Raw genomic sequence first — 20,006 nt, 5'->3', positions numbered from 1 at the left:
TGGGAACTAACTCTTGCATAAGAACTGTCTGGGTAACTCCTGCCTAGGAACTGTCTGGGTAACTCTTGCATAAGAACTGTCTGGGTAACTCCTGCCTAGGAACTGTCTGGGTAACTCATGCATAAGAACCTGCCTAGGAACTGTCTGGGTAACTCCTGCCTAGGAACTGTCTGGGTAACTCTTGCATAAGAACTGTCTGGGTAACTCCTGCCTAGGAACTTTTTGGGTATCTCTTGCATAAGAACTGTCTGGGTAACTCCTGCCTAGAAACTTTTTGGGTATCTCTTGCATAAGAACTGTCTGGGTAACTCCTGCCTAGGAACTGTCTGGGTAACTCCTGCCTAGGAACTGTCTGGGTAACTCCTGCCTAGGAACTGTCTGGGTAACTCCTGCATAGGACCTGTCTGGGTAACTGGGTAACTCCTGCCTAGGAACTGTCTGGGTAACTCCTGCCTAGGAACTGTCTGGGTAACTCCTGCCTAGGAACTGTCTGGGTAACTCCTGCCTAGGAACTTTCTGGGTAACTCTTGCATAAGAACTGTCTGGGTAACTCCTGCCTAGGAACTGTCTGGGTAACTCCTGCCTAGGAACTGTCTGGGTAACTCCTGCCTAGGAACTTTCCAGGTAACTCTTGCATAAGAACTGTCTGGGTAACTCCTGCCTAGGAACTGTCTGGGTAACTCATGCATAAGAACTGTCTGGGTAATTCCTGCCTAGGAACTGTCTGGGTAACTCTTGCATAAGAACTGTCTGGGTAACTCCTGCCTAGGAACTTTCTGGGTAACTCTTGCATAAGAACTGTCTGGGTAACTCCTGCCTAGGAACTGTCTGGGTAACTCCTGCCTAGGAACTGTCTGGGTAACTCCTGCCTAGGAACTGTCTGGGTAACTCTTGCATAAGAACTGTCTGGGTAACTCCTGCCTAGGAACTGTCTGGGTAACTCTTGCATAAGAACTGTCTGGGTAACTCCTGCCTAGGAACTGTCTGGGTAACTCCTGCCTCCTAAGAACTGTCTGGGTAACCCTTGCTTAAGAACTGTCTGGGTAACTCCTTCCTAAGAACTGTCTGGGTAACTCCTGCCTAAGAACTGTCTGGGTAACTCCTGCCTAAGAATTCTCTGGGTAACACCTGCCTAAGAACTGCCTGGGTAACTCCTGCCTAAGAACTGCCTGGGTAACTCCTGCCTAGGAACTGTCTGGGTAACTCCTGCCATAGAACTGTCTGGGTAACTCCTGCCTAAGAACTGTCTGGGTAACACTTGCCTAAGAACTGTTTGGGTAACTCTTGCCTAAGAACTGTCTGGGTAACTCCTGCCTAAGAACTGTCTTTGTAACTCCTGCCTAAAAACTGTCTGGGTAACACCTGCCTAAGAACTGTCTGGGTAACTCCTACCTAAGAACTGTCTGAGTAACTCCTGCCTAAGAAATGTCTGGGTAACTCCTTTCTAGGGACTGTCTGGGTAACTCCTGCCTAAGAACTGTCTGGGTAACTCCTGCCTAAGAACTGTCTGGGTAACTACTGCCTAAAGGCTGTCTGAGCAACTCCTGCCTAAGAACTGTCTGGGTAACTCCTGCCTAAGAACTGTCTGGGTAACACCTGCCTAAGAACTGTCTGGGTATCTCCTGCCTAAGAACTGTCTGGGTAACTCCTTCCTAAGGACTGTCTGGGTAACTCCTGCCTAAGAACTGTCTGGGTAACTCCTGCCTAAGAACTGTCTGGGTAACACCTGCCTAAGAATTTGGTAACTCCTGCCTATGAACTGTTTGGATAACTCCTGCCTAAGGACTGTCTGGATAACTCCTGCCTAAGAACTGTCTGGGTAACTCATGCCTAAGAACTGGTTAACTCCTGCCTAAGAACTGTCTGGGTAACTCCTGCCTGAGGACTGTCTGGGTAACACCTGCCTAAGAACTGTCTGGGTAACTCCTGCCTGAGGACTGTCTGGGTAACACCTGCCTAAGAACTGTCTGGGTAACTCCTCCTTAAGAACTGTCTGGGTAACTCCCGCTTAAGAACTGTCTGGGTAACTCCTGCCTAAGAATTGCCTGGGTAACTCCTCTCTAAGAACTGTCTGGGTAACTCCTGCCTAAGAACTGTCTGGGTAACACCTGCCTAAGAACACTGCTTTGTATTATAAAGCAACACGAACGGTAAAGCCTAAATGCGGGAGCAGAAATTCGTCGTTAGTGGACCGAGGTTTTATCTTCAATGACCCACACGGGACGAACACTTTACGTTAATAACAGTAAGATTCAAGACCTCACTGGGGGTAGTATGCCTGCGCTCCACATTTTAATTTAAGACACCTTGTATCCTCATGGCAGGAGTCGAGTCCGGAAAGGGTTTCATTATATTATTGCATACCAATATGTCAGTTACCTTATTGGTATGTAGTACTCTGAGAAAATCAGTTGTGTAGTTCGTCATTTCACGTACGGAGCATGTCAGAGAGCTTATGAATGTACTTATATACGGAGCATGTCAGGGAGCTTATGAATGTACTTATATACGGAGCATGTCAGCGAGCCTATGAATATATTATATTAATTCACTTAAATTTCTTTAATATAGAAAATAGCAGATCCTTACTGTCCTAAACCCTTATGAACTTAATCACTTTTACAAGAGTTTCAAATTATCTGCAGCTATCTGAAGGTAACCAATGGAATACACTAGGGAAGTGTGAAGAACCGATTGATAGACGTTGTATGCTCTGGCTGATGTATATTATCTAGTGAAAACTTTGTTTGCCAAGGCCTGGGTCCTGCTTGTACAAAATCCAAATTGCAACTTACCAATCACACCGAGGTGGGGGTTGTGGGGGAAAAAATAAAAACATGTAAGGGTCGCGGGGTACGCACCTACGAACCGCCAACTGGTTGTTATTCTGGGTGTGCTGGGTGAGCACCGCACACCCACCAAAGATGGTAAACTCATACATATTAAGCTCACTCAATATTACAACCATGGATGATAATGCGAAACTAATTTTTCTGTCCCGTGTTATGAAATATTATGGCAGTTGTTCAGAGAAATACCTATACCAGAGTATTAGGTTCACCAGGGTGACACAGTGCTCACCCTGTGACAAGAACTACCATATACGCCACTGTTATAGTGACAGCAGGGTGACACAGTGCTCACCCTGTGACAAGAACTACCATATACGCCACTGTTATAGTGACAGCAGGGTGACACAGTGCTCACCCTGTGACAAGAACTACCATATACGCCACTGTTATAGTGACAGCAGGGTGACACAGTGCTCACCCTGTGACAAGAACTACCATATACGCCACTGTTATAGTGACAGCAGGGTGACACAGTGCTCACCCTGTGACAGTAATCACCATACGCCAGTGTTATAGTGACCTATAAATTGTAACGACATTACTGACGGGTGTTTACAATATGCTTTTACTCAAAAGTAACTAAAATAAACAATTAAAACTAGTTTCAGGTTGTCCCATATTACTGCTAAAATTAACAAGACTATGGAACAAATTTGCAAAATACTTGATGAAGATTGAGACACTTAAGTAACATATGAGAATCTTTATAAAGGAAACGTTTCGCCACACAGTGGCTTCATCAGTCCAATACAAAGCAGAGCGGGTAAGGAGACAAGGAGTTTGAGGTAATCAGTCCCTCAGCCTGGCTGAGGGACTGATGAAGCCACTGTGTGGCGAAACGTTTCCTTAATAAAGATTCCCATATTTTGCATGTGTCTCAATTTTCAACATGTCGATTTTTAAAACCGTTTATCAGGCAAAATACGTATTGCAACTTTGCAATACGTATGAACGTATTGTAAAGTTGCTTTCAATTTGACCTCCATCGTGATCTTCATTACTTTAAACAAATAAGTGACTTTATAATTAATAAAGAAAGAGTTGTCAAGTCTTACGGAATAAAATTATCCAAAATTTTTCAGGTTATCCATTATAACTCGTAAGAAATTAGAGAAGAAGAAGAAGAAGAAGAAGAAGAAGAAGAAGAAAACAAAGAAGAAGAAGAAGAAGAAAACAAAGAAGAAGAAGAAGAAAACAAAGAAGAAGAAGAAGAAAACAAAGAAGAAGAAGAAGAAGAAGAAGAAGAAGAAGAAGAAGAAGAAAACAAAGAAGAAGAAGAAGAAAACAAAGAAGAAGAAGAAGAAGAAAACAAAGAAGAAGAAGAAGAAGAAGAAAACAAAGAAGAAGAAGAAAACAAAGAAGAAGAAGAAGAAGAAGAAGAAGAAGAAGAAGAAGAAGAAGAAGAAGAAGAAGAAGAAGAAGAAGAAAACAAAGAAGAAGAAGAAGAAGAAAACAAAGAAGAAGAAGAAGAAGAAAACAAAGAAGAGGAAGAAAGAAGACTCCATTTACCTACAATGACCCCCGAGGATCCACACGGGTTTAACGCTTTATTGAGGATATAATTTTTTTTACAGTAATGATGGCTTGATTTTACTGATTAAAAAAACACAAACTACTGACCAAACCACGGAACGGATGGGATTTAAAGCCAAGGCGAGTGAGTCATAAAACTGTGCACAGGCCGAGTGGTTAACGCACTGGCTTGAGTTTGATGACTCACAACGGGTTCAAAGCCCCACCCGTTCCGTGGCTTGTTTTCAATTGTGTTATTACGATTTCGTCAGTCATGATACCTCTGACCCAGACAATCAGTCCCAAACTTAATGGAAATGCAGGGAATTATGCAATACCTTCTGCAACGTCAAGTGAATACTTAGACTTTCTTACGAAAACATTGCTGCAACACGATACTGCATTCGCAACACCCAGACAAAGAACCGGATGCACGGAAAGTCTGATTCGTGTTGAGAACCGGATGAAAGTGATGGCCGGATTCATGTTATGTCAACCAACTATTTCAATGTTATTTTACAAATGTCATTATTATTATTATTATTAAAGATTAGCCGGTATTCTCCCGGCCCGGGCCTTTTCCAAGTGGTGGCCCGGCCTTGGCTCCCTCTTTAGGGAGTGTCTGAGACCTAAGTCTCCCATGGGAGGAGGCACAAGTACCTCCTCATCTTTGGGACCAACTGTCCCCAGGCCTAGCCACAAGCTAGGCCTCTCTGGTCTGCCATCCCCGCCCCAAGGGGGCAAATGGGAATGACAGTCTTATGAGCTAAAGGCTCGGGCTCAGGCACCTACCCTACCCTAGAAGGGTTAGGCATGGTATCGATGTTACAAATGTCTTCCTTGCATTATATTTTAAGAAAATCGTGAATGAAACTGAACGAGTGGAGAACACGTATAGTACAAGTAAAGATAATCCATTACAACTGAAAGATATTTGATTTAAGATATAGATTTTCTTTTATAAATATATTTATTTTAGATTTAAGATTATTTTTATTCTGAGGACGGCAGTTGTATGGCTAAGTGCACGCGCGTGCGCGTGCGTGTGCGTGTCCCAACGTACACTCGCCTATTTGTGGTTGCGTAGGTCGATTTTCAAATCCTGGCCCGCCTCTTCATTTGCCACTTGGCAGATTCACATCCTCGTAGCCTCTTGGGCCATATCGTACCTGGTCTTAAAACTATGTATGGAGTCTGTCTCCACCACCTGTGCACTTCCCTCAACCACTCCTCTCCTGATTACTTTTCTCCATTACCTTACAATGTAAGGTAATGGAGAAACGTAATGATGCATGTCAACAACACTGGTCTGATGTTTAACTGTTGCAATCTGTCTCCTTTCTTAAAGGGACCACATTCACTGTCTTCCCATTCACTGGCAACTGACCCATGTACATTGACTCCCTATATATTTTAACTAGTGGTCCGGACAACACTTCTGTTCCCTCTCGCAGATTCTGTGGTGAAACCTGTCAGTTCCCACTGCTTTTGATTGTATACGTGTGCAAGTAAGTTAATTTAGGTACAGGTACACTTAAATACATTTATACAAATTATCATACATAGTAACATGTGTGTAAATTACCCAGGATAACTCAAAAATAGTCAAAGTGACTTATATCCATGGGGGTGTTGGGGGGAGGGTTGGGGGTGTGAGCGTTGGACTGGTGATTAGCGTGGGTGTTGCTGTGGGTCTGCGAGTCTGAACTTGACTGAGGGATGGAACGCAGGAAGTTCAGTAGTCTAAGGTGTGGTGGCTCCATAAAGGTCATCCATCACAATGGGGCGATAAATTTCTGTCTCTTCCGCTTACTAACTTAAAAAATTTATACTCATCTTTCCTACGAAGATAGACTGAGAGCCCTGAACCCACACTCTGAGAGCCCTGAACCCACACTCTGAGAGCCCTGAACCCACACTCTGAGAGCCATGAGACAACACTCTGAGAGCTACGAACCCACACTCTGAGAGCCATGAACCCACACTCTGAGAGCCATGAACCCACATTCTGAGAGCCCTGAACCCACACTTTGAGAGCCATGAGCCAACACTTTGAGAGCCATGAACCCACATTCTGAGAACCATGAGCCAACACTCTGAGAGCCATGAACCCACACTCTGAGAGCCATGAACCCACACTCTGAGAACCATGAGCCAACACTCTGAGAGCCATGAACCCACACTCTGAGAGCCATGAGCCAACACTCTGAGAACCCTGAACCCACACTCTTAAAAACATTGAGATTAAATATAGAATACAATAAATGAAACAGACATACACACATATACACAAAAAGAACATTAAAAAAGGCAATAATTTGCTTAATTTTGAAAGATTCTATTGAAAGCTTTTGGAGATCCAGACAGATATTCCTGTGATCACGAAACATTCACGAATCTGAACCAAACACAGTTCCGAAAATACAGTTACAATGTGCTATTGTTAGCAGTATACCACAAGCTGCTAAGAGACGGGGAAAGAATCGCTTGCAAGAAGGTGATCATGACATGAGTGTACCTAATGCCCAGAGAATGGTCTCACAGTGAGGACTCTTGTAGAGGAAGACGCAACGGTATTACAGACTTGGGAGTCATGGTAAACAGAAGTCTAAATCCAAGACAATTGTGATTAAGTGTGCACAATAAGGCTAACGGATTTAAACGGCCGAACCCTGAACCGTTTGTTACTTGTATGATGGGCCTTTCACAGCACTGAGTTCCCAAGGACATACTACTGTAGCATTTCTGGGAATTGTGAGCCTTGACCACAGGCATGTGTGTGTGTGGGTGTGTGTTCATAAGCGTGAGTTTAGGACTGTGTGGGTGTGGTCGTAAGCGTGAGTTTAGGACTGTGTGGATGTGGTCGTAAGAGTTAGTTAAGGAATGTGTGTGGGTGTTCTGGTAAGTGTGGGGTTGTGTAGCAGCAGCTCCAAGGTGGAGGTGAGGGTAAACCACAGTACCAGCTCCCACAGAGAGATCCCACACTACACAGAGAAAACACTGTACACATGCAACATATATGGCCAAGCTTTATCTGATATGCGAGAGAGAAAGAGAGAGAGAGAGAGTGAAAGTGAGAGAGAGAGAGAGAGAGAGAGAGAGAGAGAGAGAGAGAGAGAGAGAGAGAGAGAGAGAGAGAGAGAGAGAGAGAGAGAGAGAGCATCACCACACGTCACCACAGAGCTACAATTCAACAACAGGAAAAAACCAAAACAGCGGTATCATCGCGGCCGTGAGACAACAAGAGTGATCTCTCCCTACGGTGTCTGTGACCTCCACAATGGAACTAGTTTAATCAAAGACAAGACACAGCTCACATGTGCTAAAAGCCAATGTGCTCAACTAGAGTGCACTCCTCTCAAACGATCTAACACATGGTTGAAATCAGAAACACATACTGAAAGCAATATTTATTATCCTACATAAAGTGTAGTATATATATATATATATATATATATATATATATATATATATATATATATATATATATATATATATATATATATATATATATATATATTGTTATGCATGACATTCGTTCAGTCATATCTATGATAACCTCTTGAATTATAGATCTGAAATTTAGATGATATACGTGATTAAGTGTGGAAAGGAATCAGTAAGATGAACTAGAGATTGGTGTCAGGAAAGACGCTGCTTCCAGTATCCATCATCCTCGTGTCTTACCTTCACTCGCCTTACAAGGAAATCTGAGTATATCTGGTCTCGTAATTCTAAATACTTCTATCGTCTGCAGAAACACAGGCAGACGCACGCACGCACGCACGCACGCACGCACACACACACACGCACACACACACACACACACACACACACACACACACACACGCACGCATTTACAGGCGCAGGAGAGCATAGTTCTGCTGCTAATGTATAGTTATTTTCATGTACGTACATGTCTGCACACAGACAAGCACAGATGGATAGACAGAGAGACAGACACGCACAATGTTCGCATGCATACACGCGCACGCAACTGGGCACCATGAGCATAGTTATACTCGTAATGTATAATTGCTTTCACACGTGTACATACTTACACATACACTGTCTCAAAGACGCAGGTAGACACACACACACACCAAAAACATACACAAACACACCAAACACACACACACACACACACACACACACACACACACACACCAAAAAACATACACAAATACACCAAACACCAAACACACACACACACACACACACACACACACACACACACACACACACACACACACGAGCGTACTAAAACTAGCATAAACAAACAAAAAAAATCCCCGTCACAAAATCGATGGTAACTAAAATATTCACTATAACTAGCCAAAAACCTAATTTTTTTCATTAAAAATTATTAAAAAGGTACAAAAAAATAAAAATCTGCCTCCCATTTGAAACAGTCGGGTTTTCGACTAAGTGAATCCGCTAGCAACGGAGAAGCCATGCAAAAAAAGTGCCAAAAAATATACCATCATATGCCAAAAATACATGTATGCACTAGACACTTAAAACTATGCATTGGTCATGCGAAATAGAACTTTACCAGGTTCCTCCTCGAGTCCTGAAACATTGAGAAATCAGATCAGCTCCCGGCATGAGTGCAAATAGAAGAAATATGCATTGGAATAACTTAAAGGGTCACCTTGCTAAAAATCCTCTGTGATGGAGGCTTGAAGTCTCTACATCTCGTTCTGCAAGTCTTAGCCAGCTACGATTTACATTCCTGTTACTATACATTTAGCTGCAGGAGTGTGCATAGGGAAAAAGAATCCCAAACGATTGGTATTTTTAAAATCGTTACTGGCCTAGTAGTACTTAGAAGCCAACAGCTATTATAGTATGAGGTGTCTTAAAGCAAGGCGATCCTAAAGTCGGACAGGTAACCTGGTGTGATTCCCAAGGGTGAAATCTAATTGGTAACATGCCCTCCCACGAGAGGCCTGAATGGTGAGGGGGCACGGCTGACAAGTCACATTACTCATGTCTGAAGAACGTGACACTCATCTCAGTTTGCGAGGGTTGAGTTATGAAGGCTGGGTTGTGAGGGTTAGCCTCAGAACTGAAGGTGATTAGTTGAGCTCGTCTCGGCTGAGGAGAGAGTGGACAGAACTCTTTATAGTATAAGGGAAGAGTCTGACACTGGGGAGTCACAAGGTGGGGTGTCAAACTAAGCTACAGTAAAAAAAAATTACTACTTTTATAAATAAAAAGTGAGCATAAGTTCCAGCATTAGGGGCAGAACTTTGTAGCTAGTTTCAGAATCATGAGCAGAACTCTGATGCAAGTTTCAGTCGCATGGATAGAACTTCTATATCGAGTTCCAACACCATAAGAAACTTCGTATCAAGTTTCGACCTCATGAGCAGAACTGTGTAGCAAGCCTCAGCACCATGGGCAAAACTTAATGGCAAGTTCCAACATCATGAGTTGAGATATAAAGCCTGCTCAGCACCAAGTGTGAATGTGGAAAGCAGGTTTAAGTGTTGGTATTGCGAGTCTTCAGGCATAGTTCAGTGCTGAGAGCTTGTGACAGGTTTGTATAGTGATGATATAATCAAGTGGGTTCAAATCCAACAGTGACGTGGAGAGGAGAGAGTAACAACATACACTTAATACTACTACTACAAATTAGGGGAGATGGAAAGGGAAAGGGGGGGCCAGGGAGGGTGAGGAGAACAACTCAGAAAATCATTACTAATTTCAAAATTTATAATACGACGTAGACAAGACAACGAGAAGAAAAACAACTACTCTATTTTTAATATTAAATGCCATTTTCAAAGAAACTATCGACACAAGCTTGAAAACAATTAGTAGAGATAAAGAAACACATAGTTGAAACATCTCAGATCAACCAGTTCAATATACACAAGTGACATTTTCTCATAACACTATAATCAACAACAAAAACACCAAAGGTGAAAAATAATATACACAAACACTGAGTTAAAACATCAGAAATAGAAACAAAACAGTTCGTGTGATACATAAAACTACGAAACTCTATGTAATATGCGGCTAGTAGCTATGAGGCGGCGCTGTCAGTTGCGGGTCACCACATGGAGAAGACTAGGACCAGGACTTGTCCTGGCAACCCCTAGATGAACATGTTACCAGGACGCCGTTCACCTAGAGTTATCTGGGTGTTGGAACGACTGTTGGTGACATCCTGGTGAGTTTTAATATATCCCAGCTAGGGTTGAGCTTTGAGATGAACTGAGACAAGATAAAGCAGCTCTTAGCCTGTATAAGTTGTATTGTGTAAAAACTAAGTGCGTCTGATAATAGGTAACACCTTTCCCAAAATGGTGGAACCGGTATGGTGATACCGAGGATATGTACGTAAGTTAGGTACTCACTGCTCAAGATTTTTACTAAGGAAGCGCTTCGCCATGTGTGATTTCTTCAGTCCTAATGCAGAGTAGATTAAACAGTGCATCTAATACCGGGTTTATAGAGTAACAAATTGGTAGTGGAGTTGGTGTGCGTGTGTGTGTGTGTGTGTACTCACCTAATTGTGGTTGCAGGGGTCGAGACTCAGCTCCTGGCCCCGCCTCTTCACTGATCGCTACTAGGTCCTCTCTCTCCCTGCTCCATGTGTGTGTGTGTGTATGTGTGTGTGTTTGTGTGTGTGTGTGTGTGTGTGTGTGTGTGTGTGTGTGTGTGTGTGTGTGTGTGTGTGTGTGTGTGTGTGTGTGTGTGTGTTTATTCAGTGTTATAAAACCAACCATTAACAAGAGTTAATGTAAAATGAATAAAAAAATACAAAAAATTGTCGAGGCTGCAATGATCTATCAAGAAAAATATATCGTCGTATATGATCTAAATAATCGACCAAGAAACATCTATCTCAGTATATCATAATAATAAACAACGTCTATCAATACATGCTGTCAAGGATTATCTATCGGAATGTATCTATTAAGATAATTATTAAGATACAATTATCGAGATAGAAATCGCAATTACATAAAAAAAAATAAAACCAACACTGTGTCAAAAAATCAAATGTTATGAAATAATTCAGAAAAAAAAAACAGGACAAACATGAAAATATTGGCCAAGATAAAAAAAAATATCAAAATAAAAATCCTTAGGATATAAACATATCAAAAATATTACATAAAAAATCTCGGTACAACTATATTTAAAACAAAATATAAAAATAACAATAATAAAAGAAATTACCAAGTATAACTATCACCACAAAATATATAAACAACTATGCTGATTATATATATATATATATATATATATATATATATATATATATATATATATATATATATATATATATATATATATATATATATATATATATATATATATTATATATATTGGATTACATATTACATAAAAATTTAAAAAAAGTATTGAAATTATGCCATTTTTTCCAGTCCTGTTCTAATGCCTTTTAAAGCTGGATGGATGATATAGAGTAGATATCATCTATGTCTATGTACTCAAGTAGATGTAATCAGTCCATCAATCTTGAAAAGAATACATCATATGTGCGAAGAAGTGGCTTATATACTGTAGGCAGGTGAGGTGCAGCAGTCGTGTTATTTTCAAGATTGATGGACTGATTACATCGACTCAAGGTTGAGGGACTGATTACCTCATTCTCCTCCTGTTCTTCACGATTCTCCTTTGTACTGACTGATGATGCCACTGTGTGCCGAAACGTTTCCTCACTAAAGATACCCAAGTGTTGCACATATGTCTAATTTATCAAGTCGAGGTTTTTTCAGTTTTCATTTTATTTTATACCTCATTTGAGCAGTAGAAGTCGCGTGGACGATGTTTCACAAGAAGTGCATATTACTGAGGTATATGCCTCTTATATGTACCTGAATTTTCCGTTTGCTTTGAGTAAGTCGACTGTTTTGCAATTTCAGTGTTTCTACGATTTGGAAGACGTGAGTCGGTGATCCACCCTTACTGCTCCACTGATGATGTGAAGCCATGTAGTTTCATTGTTTTTGTGATAGTTTCCCCTCTCATTAACAATATCTTGATAGAATGCAATCATGGTGATAAATATGTATACTTGATACCAGATGTAGATCTCATGTCTGAGGTGAATATGAAGGTTTTTGGGGATGTTAATGACATATCTAATAAAAGAGCAATGGCTTGGCATCACTTATTTTACTTGTTCCTAGATGAGCAAAGTGTTTGTTGACCAGTTTCTGTGCAACAGATCCACAAACAGTAGTGTGAGCGAGTCCATCTCCTCTGACAATTAAGTCTCTGCTAAATCCCTCTGCTATGCCTTAAAGTTCCTGATTACTATAATTTCTAAGTTATTTTTGACTCTTAGAAGGTTGACATTTTTCATTTTGTCACATCTCTCGCATACATTACATAGGTTGAATGTACTAGAGGTTGTGGTGTCTTGAAAGATGTGGAAGTAGATGTCATTGGTTTTTGTAGTCTGTGACATGTTTGCATGCCAGGCCACTTTTGATATAGGTCAGCATCCCTATATATTTATTTCCAACATTGGAAAAGTAACATATTCTGACAATTTTGAAGGAATTTCGATCTTAGTTCTAGGAGTGTTTGGTTCTTGTAGACGAGACGTGTACTTCTTCAGCTTCATCATAGAGCAGAAAGTCGAACAGTTTGAAAGTTTTCGTAGTGATAATAATTCTGACAGGTAAAGAATAAAAAAAAAAATATCGCAACTGGGACATTACATAAATAATCCGAAGAAACTTATGACGACGTTTGGGTTCGACTTGGACTATAAACTAATAATTCTTTCCTAGAATGTGGATTTTGACAGCTTCTCTGCTATAATCCATGAAGGTGTTAATTCAGTATATTTATCAAGGAAAGGTTTCTACGTGAGCCTTCAGAGCGCTTCGCAGGGCCTTTGAGGATGGCATTGATTTCATAAGAACATAAGAATGGAGAAACACTGCAGAAGGCCTACTGGCCCATACAAGGCAGGTCAGCTGTTTGGAGCCTTGATACATTTCCTAGTTCATCTCAGTTTTTCTAGAGACAGATTGCTGCTTTGGTGCAGTCGCTTAGGAAACCACAGAACAGTCACTGCAGTCTTCGCTTGTGGTATTGGTATAGTATTTTTTTGCACTGGCATGGTCAGCAGTGCTGGGCAATTTGGCACAGTCAATATGGTTGAGTTTTGTTGTGGATCAGCAGATCTGGGTGAAAATAAATGGTATAAAATACCGACACAATGGAAATATTAACACATATGCAGTTTAATGTGATCCTTTATTGACAACGTTTCGCCCACACAGTGGGTTTTTTCAAGTCACAAACAGATCTACCTGGGGTGGAAGGTACTTGAAAGAACCCACTGTGTGGGCGAAACGTTGTCAATAAATGATCACATTAAACTACATATGTGTTTATATTTCCAGATCTGGGTGAATCAGTCTGGGCTTGACGCCTCTTGAGAGGGTCAGGACTGCTCTTCACACTTAAGGTTCCTGGCCGTCACACTCTCTGTGTAACACCTAGGGCACTGTTTCTTGTCAGGCCGATGGCACTTCCTTGTGGAGTAGGGACCAGCACAATTACCACATGTTCCCTCCAAGCAGCATTACACAACAAGTCTAGATTGCGAGCGGATGAGACACATAAACACCGGGGGTAGAGGCCATGTTTCTATGTGACAGAGATGTTGTACCATTTATCCTTTTCTTCATAGCTTCTACAAGTTACCATATATTATACATTTTCTCCATTAATCCATTACACTTATCTATCTGTCCTTACAGTCACTGTGCCCTGGGTCATCAGCCACTTCTCAAAAACCATGAAACGGGAATACTTTCATATCGATTTACCTCTTTCCATACTTTATTTTCCCCTCCCTCAATTATCTCCACCTTCTTTAATTCCTTTTTCTTATCCTACTTTCTCTGTCCCCTGTACCTCTCATCCTCCATCCTTTCACTTCCCTTTTCTTATTTCTTTTCTTTTGAGCCACATTTATCAACATTTTCTTCACTTCTATCACTTGTTTCTTTATCATATTATCTCTGCCTCGGATACCTCTCCTCTATCCTCTTCACTTCTCACTCTGTATATTTATTATCTCTGTTGTTCATCTTCTCTGATGTATGTAGGAAAATCTCAAGTTTAATAATTTGAGAATTTAAAGTATATAATATTGGTTGTTTAAAGTCATAAGAAGAGAAAGTTACTATGAAGAGTGAATAATAGGGAAGTTTTGAAATAAAGATCTCCCATTTTGTTTACTATTCCAGATATAACATTTACTCACTGGCGTAAAACATTTCATTACACACGTCTTCAAACACTACCCGGTCACCTAACAGCGTAATATTAAATAATAACGAGAAAATTATTTTTCTTACGTGTTTTGAAGGAGCAGTTAGCATATAAGGGTAGAGTACAGCGAGTCATAAAACTTAACCAACATGCATAAAAATAATATAATTGGTTCTCCCTTAAACTCTCTTTTCGTACCTACCTCTCTATCTTCCTGCCTCCTCCCTTTCCTTTTTTATCCTCCATGTCTTCCTCCTGGAGCTTCACACCTCACCGCATACAACCTAGCTGCTTCTTTCCATGGGTTACTAAAGTTATATCCACTCCTGTTGTTGCATTTCTGATTAAATCATGAACCAATTTGTTTTTGTAATACATAGGTTTACCAGGGCTGTGTCCGTCTTGATGCGTGAGGGCAGGCTCGGGCCGGGGGACTGTGTCCATCTTGATGCGTGAGGGCAGGCTCGGGCCGGGGGACTGTGTCCATCTTGATGCGTGAGGGCAGGCTCGGGCCGGGGGACTGTGTCCGTCTTGATGCGTGAGGGCAGGCTCTGGCCGGGGGACTGTGTCCGTCTTGATGCGTGAGGGCAGGCTCGGGCCGGGGGACTGTGTCCGTCTTGATGCGTGAGGGCAGGCTCGGGCCGGGGGACTGTGTCCATCTTGATGCGTGAGGGCAGGCTCGGGCCGGGGGACTGTGTCCGTCTTGATGCGTGAGGGCAGGCTCGGGCCGGGGGATTTTGTCCGTCTTGATGCGTGAGGGCAGGCTCTGGCCGGGGGACTGTGTCCGTCTTGATGCATGAGGGTAGGCTCGGGCCGGGGGACTGTGTCCGTCTTGATGCGTGAGGGCAGGCTCTGGCCGGGGGACTGTGTCCGTCTTGATGCGTGAGGGCAGGCTCTGGCCGGGGGACTGTGTCCGTCTTGATGCGTGAGGGCAGGCTGGGACCGGAGGATTGATTAATATATTTATGTGAAGCACTATACCCGTGTGTGGATAATTCAGCACAAGGAGTGATGGAGGATCGAACAACCGTCTACCAACAGCGGCAGCCGGGGAAGAACTTGGGTGTAAATACCTATTTGAGTTTGTGATGAGTGATTGTAGCTTTCGGTCCTCCGTCTGAAAAACAGACAGAAACTGGCATCTTCAACCGGTGACATAATTCCACAAAGGAAAGAAGCGAGTACCAATGCTAGTGTTACTTTTGTCATACCTTAGACAATCTCACGAAAAATTACAGCATTATTTTTTACCATGACTCATTGCTATGTGTTGGTCAATAAAGTTTCAGAAAAGGTTGGTCATCAGCAAGCCTCATGTTAAATATCTCCACTACGTGGCACAAGTCATTGGATAAATCCTAGATCAGCTATGTAGTTGCACTGGACATCACTGCTGCCTTACACCGGATATAGCACCTGGACTCTTGTTAAAACTACAAACATTAGGAATCTTTGGTTCCACTATCACCTAGGTGACTACGATCTGAAAGGGTAGCTCCTACGAGAGCATAATCTGTAAGCCAAAACACAGTATTCGATCCACTGGTAAGGAATATTTGCCTCAGGGTCCTACCCCAAGAGCTGTGCAGATAAAGGTACTCTAAGAATTTGTTATGCAAGAGACGAAATTCCAGCCACATTTAGGAACATCAATTACCAGCTTGTAGCTATATCACCCTGGTGAAAGAGAGAGTATATTACATTTGTTTTTGAGAAAACACAGCTTTATTATAGAAGTTGTGGCAATAATGAATGGAAGAGTCTTCGAGTCTCGCGACCCAGCTGATAACTCTTAGGAAGGGAAGGGAAGGAAGGGAAGGGAAGGAAGGGAAAGAATGTGCAAGAATGTGTACATTAAGTCATGAGACGAATCTTTCATGACAGGCACGAGGCTTATAGTACCCAGGTGAAACCTCATTCTTGTTTTACAGAACTGGCTACAAGAATTATATACTGCACATGTTTCCACTGAGTTGTGGTTCACATTCTTGGATGACTTGTCCCTTGCCATGTCCGTCTTCTAGACAAGGTAAAAATCGTGCATGGGAAATCATCTTCAATTATGAAAAAAAAAAATCGACGCCAGAGAGATGTGGGTAGCCTTATTAAATATACAAGGCCAATGTTGATAAGACACGTATACACAGTTCAAGACACTTATTTGGGCAAGTGGCTTCTTCAATCCTACTACAGAAACAACTAAGAAATAAGTTTATATATATAGTGGCGGGAGTCAGGTGGCAAGCTGTGAGATGGTAGAGGTAATAGGGACATTAGTAATACAGCTATGAGGGTCGGATTTGAGAGGTACTCTGGAGGTGGGAGGTACAGTGTCTGCACTCTGAAGGTGTGAAGATATATTGCAGCTTTTGAGCTGTAGTATCAACCCGCCTCTGGCAAGACAGTGATGGAGTGGCATAATAAAGTACTTCTTGGTGCTGACGTGATGTTAATGGCTGGCGTCATCTGATAGCAGTGTTTGGGTCGAGTAGTAAGCAGTTTCCTAAGACTTTGGAAGCGCTGCCGAAACCGGATTTACGTGGGATGGTACTGGTTACTAGTATCATGGCATCCTCTTAACATTTCCGATACCTTATCGGCATGTTCTAACAGGACAGTATAGGTATCGAATAACTAAAAAAACAGAAGAAATGGGGAATGGTATTGTTACTTTATCGTACACACAAGTTAAGATAATTTATCTAGTTCCGAAGTTTCTTAGAGGTAAACGAGGATCCTTATCTCGTTTATCTCGTTTATCTCACAGTCTCGTTCAACATACGGAAGAGCGAGAACGCTACCTTGAACCACCGGTCTTACATAAGGTCGTAATATCATTTGATAATGGTCCAGGACCGTCCGAAACTATGCCCAGTTTTATCACCTGACAACAAAACTGGTCTAGAATGCGACTCGAAAAAGCACTATATAAAACTGGCATAAAACTATAGAGAAAACGTATAGAATTTATTAATAGCAAGTGAAAGTAATAGTATAATAAAGAACAGTATAATGAAGAACAAAATAACAGAATAGTATAATAATTGAACAGTATAACAAAGAACCAAAGGCATAATACCGTGACTAGAGCAATACACAAATAACCAGCACATAGGGGAGAGCAGCTTATGATGACGTTTCGGTCCGAGTTGGACCCAAACGTCGCTGTAAGCTTCTCTCTCTCTCTTATGTGCGGGTTATTTGTGTGAAAAAAGCTTATTTCTTACTGAACAGAAACAGGTACTTGTAGAGGACAGAAAACCTCTTGGACGTCACAGTAGTTTTTAGAATAATATTGTAAATGTTCATTTTAAAACGGAAGACTCAGAAGGACAGTTAAAAAAAATAGAAAAAATAGCTGAGCATCGTATTGTACAGTCACCTGGACTTCGCATCAGCAACGCAGAAATTAAGAAAACTCAGTGATAAAAGAAAAAACCTGCAAAATCTTAGAAACACCACGAAACGGGTTCAATCCCCACCTGTTCCGTGGTTTGTTTGCAGTCGTGTCATTACGATGTCCTGAGAAACACGATTGTAAACAACTCACGGAACTGGTGGGATTTGAGCCCACGGCGAGGCTGTCCTAAAGCTAGCAAGCCAATGCGTTAACCATTGTACCATGCTGGTGTAAGGTTAGACCAACTAGGTGTATTTCTATACACATTGGAAGGATTTCCAAGTGATCAAAGTGGGGCCCATGCTAACCTTCCTATTGTGTATAGAGATGAATATTATTAAGCTGGAATGGTAATGGTTAACGCATTGTCCTGCATGTTCTAGGACTGGCTAGCCTTGGTTTCGAGTCCTGCCCATTCAGTGAAATAGTGGAACACTTCTTAAGAAGAATCGAGTATCCAGGAAGGAAGAAAGTTTACAGGAAGACAGAGAAACCTTCCTTCAGAAGAATCAGTAACCAGGAAAGAGGGAGAGAAACCTCCTATCAGAAGCTCCTTCCCAAAATTTATTACCCCACTGAAGATTGAAGGCGCTGGGATGCAACTGAATCTCTCCTCCCAGGCAATGAATTTTCTGACTCTCCTCTCCACTCCCACCCTGGCCAGGAAGGTGGAGCCTCACTCTCACTACCACCACCGCCGCCGTTAGCAGTAGCAGCAGCAGCAGCAGTAGCAGCAGCGACAGCAGCAGCAGCGGCAGCAGCTGGAGCAGCAGCAGCAGTAGCAGCAGGAGCGACAGCAGAGGACCAGGACTCACCGTCATGCAGCGGGTCGATGGTGTGGATCATCAGCTGCAGGAGGCCATGTCTGAACTTGGTGCCGGAGTGAAGAACCGGGGCGGAGGGGCGTCTCTCCCCGCGCTGGACCGGCTGCGGCCCTGCAGCGTGCTGTCGGAGAGACACAACACTATCGTTAATAATATCAAACACTCTCATCAATCTATTCTACGTGAAACACTTGCGATGGTGATACACAAGACGTTCTTTAAGGAAGAAACCCTCTGATGCTGGTGAAAAGTGCTCCTGATCCAAGGAACTAGAATCACCCCTCTCAATCCTGAATTAAACCTGTCTACTGCCTATTCAACCCCCCCAAATGTACTGAATGGCCCATACGGGTTTAGCGCATCCACTGTTTATTATCCTTAACATATAATAATAATTATAATAATGATAATAATAATAATAGTAATTATAATAATGATAATAATAATAATAGTTTCTTCTTCTCTTTTTTAGTAAATGTCTACAGGAGAAGGGGTTACTAGCCCATTGCTCCCGGCATTTTAGTCGCCTCATACGACACGCATGGCTTACGGAGGAAAGATTCTTTTCCACTTCCCCATGGACAATAGAAGAAATAAAGAAGAACAAGAGCTATTTAGAAAAGGGAGAAAAACCTAGATGTATGTATATATATATATGCATGTGCGTGTCTGTGAAGTGTGACCAAAGTGTAAGTAGGAGTAGCAAGATATCCCTGTTATCTAGCGTGTTTATGAGACAGAAAAAGAAACCAGCAATCCTACCATCATGCAAAACAGTTACAGGTTTCTGTTTCACAGTCATCTGGCAGGACGGTAGTACTTCCCTGGGTGGTTGCTGTCTACCAACCTACTACTAGTACAGTGCCTGCACTCTGAAGGAGGGGTGTTAATGTTGCAGTTTAAAAACTGTAGTGTAAAGCACCCTTCTGGCAAGACAGTGATGGAGTGAATGATGGTGAAAGTTTTTCTTTTTCGGGCCACCCTGCCTTGGTGGGAATCGGCCAGTGTGATAATAATAATAAAAATAATAATAGTAATAATAATAATAATAATAATAATAATAATAATAATAATAATAATAATAATAAATGTAGCCAACACAAACCTTAATAATCTGTAACACTTTCACCTCAG

The 20,006-nt window shown here is 41.9% G+C and overlaps 1 protein-coding gene across 3 annotated transcripts in view; it reads right to left on the bottom strand.

Annotated features, from left to right (window-relative positions):
- LOC128698201 (sodium/potassium/calcium exchanger Nckx30C) overlaps positions 1-19,221 on the bottom strand; it is an 86,334-nt gene extending 67,113 nt beyond the window's left edge. For 2 of the 3 annotated variants that reach the window (XM_053790338.2, XM_053790339.2), the window contains exons 1-2: positions 18,864-19,221; positions 8,920-8,937 (exon numbers count right to left, since the gene is read on the bottom strand). In XM_053790338.2, coding sequence (XP_053646313.2) covers positions 8,920-8,937; positions 18,864-19,041 — 196 coding nt within the window. In that variant the 5' untranslated portion in view covers positions 19,042-19,221. The remainder of the gene's footprint in view (positions 1-8,919; positions 8,938-18,863) is intronic. The other variant, XM_070098657.1, reaches the window with a different exon arrangement.
- Between the last annotated feature and the right edge of the window lie 785 nt (positions 19,222-20,006).

The sequence above is a fragment of the Cherax quadricarinatus genome, chromosome 63, assembly GCF_038502225.1.
Source record: "Cherax quadricarinatus isolate ZL_2023a chromosome 63, ASM3850222v1, whole genome shotgun sequence".
NCBI lineage: Eukaryota > Metazoa > Arthropoda > Malacostraca > Decapoda > Parastacidae > Cherax > Cherax quadricarinatus.
Note: the sequence above shows the minus strand (reverse complement) of the source record. Positions and strands in the feature narration are given on the sequence as shown.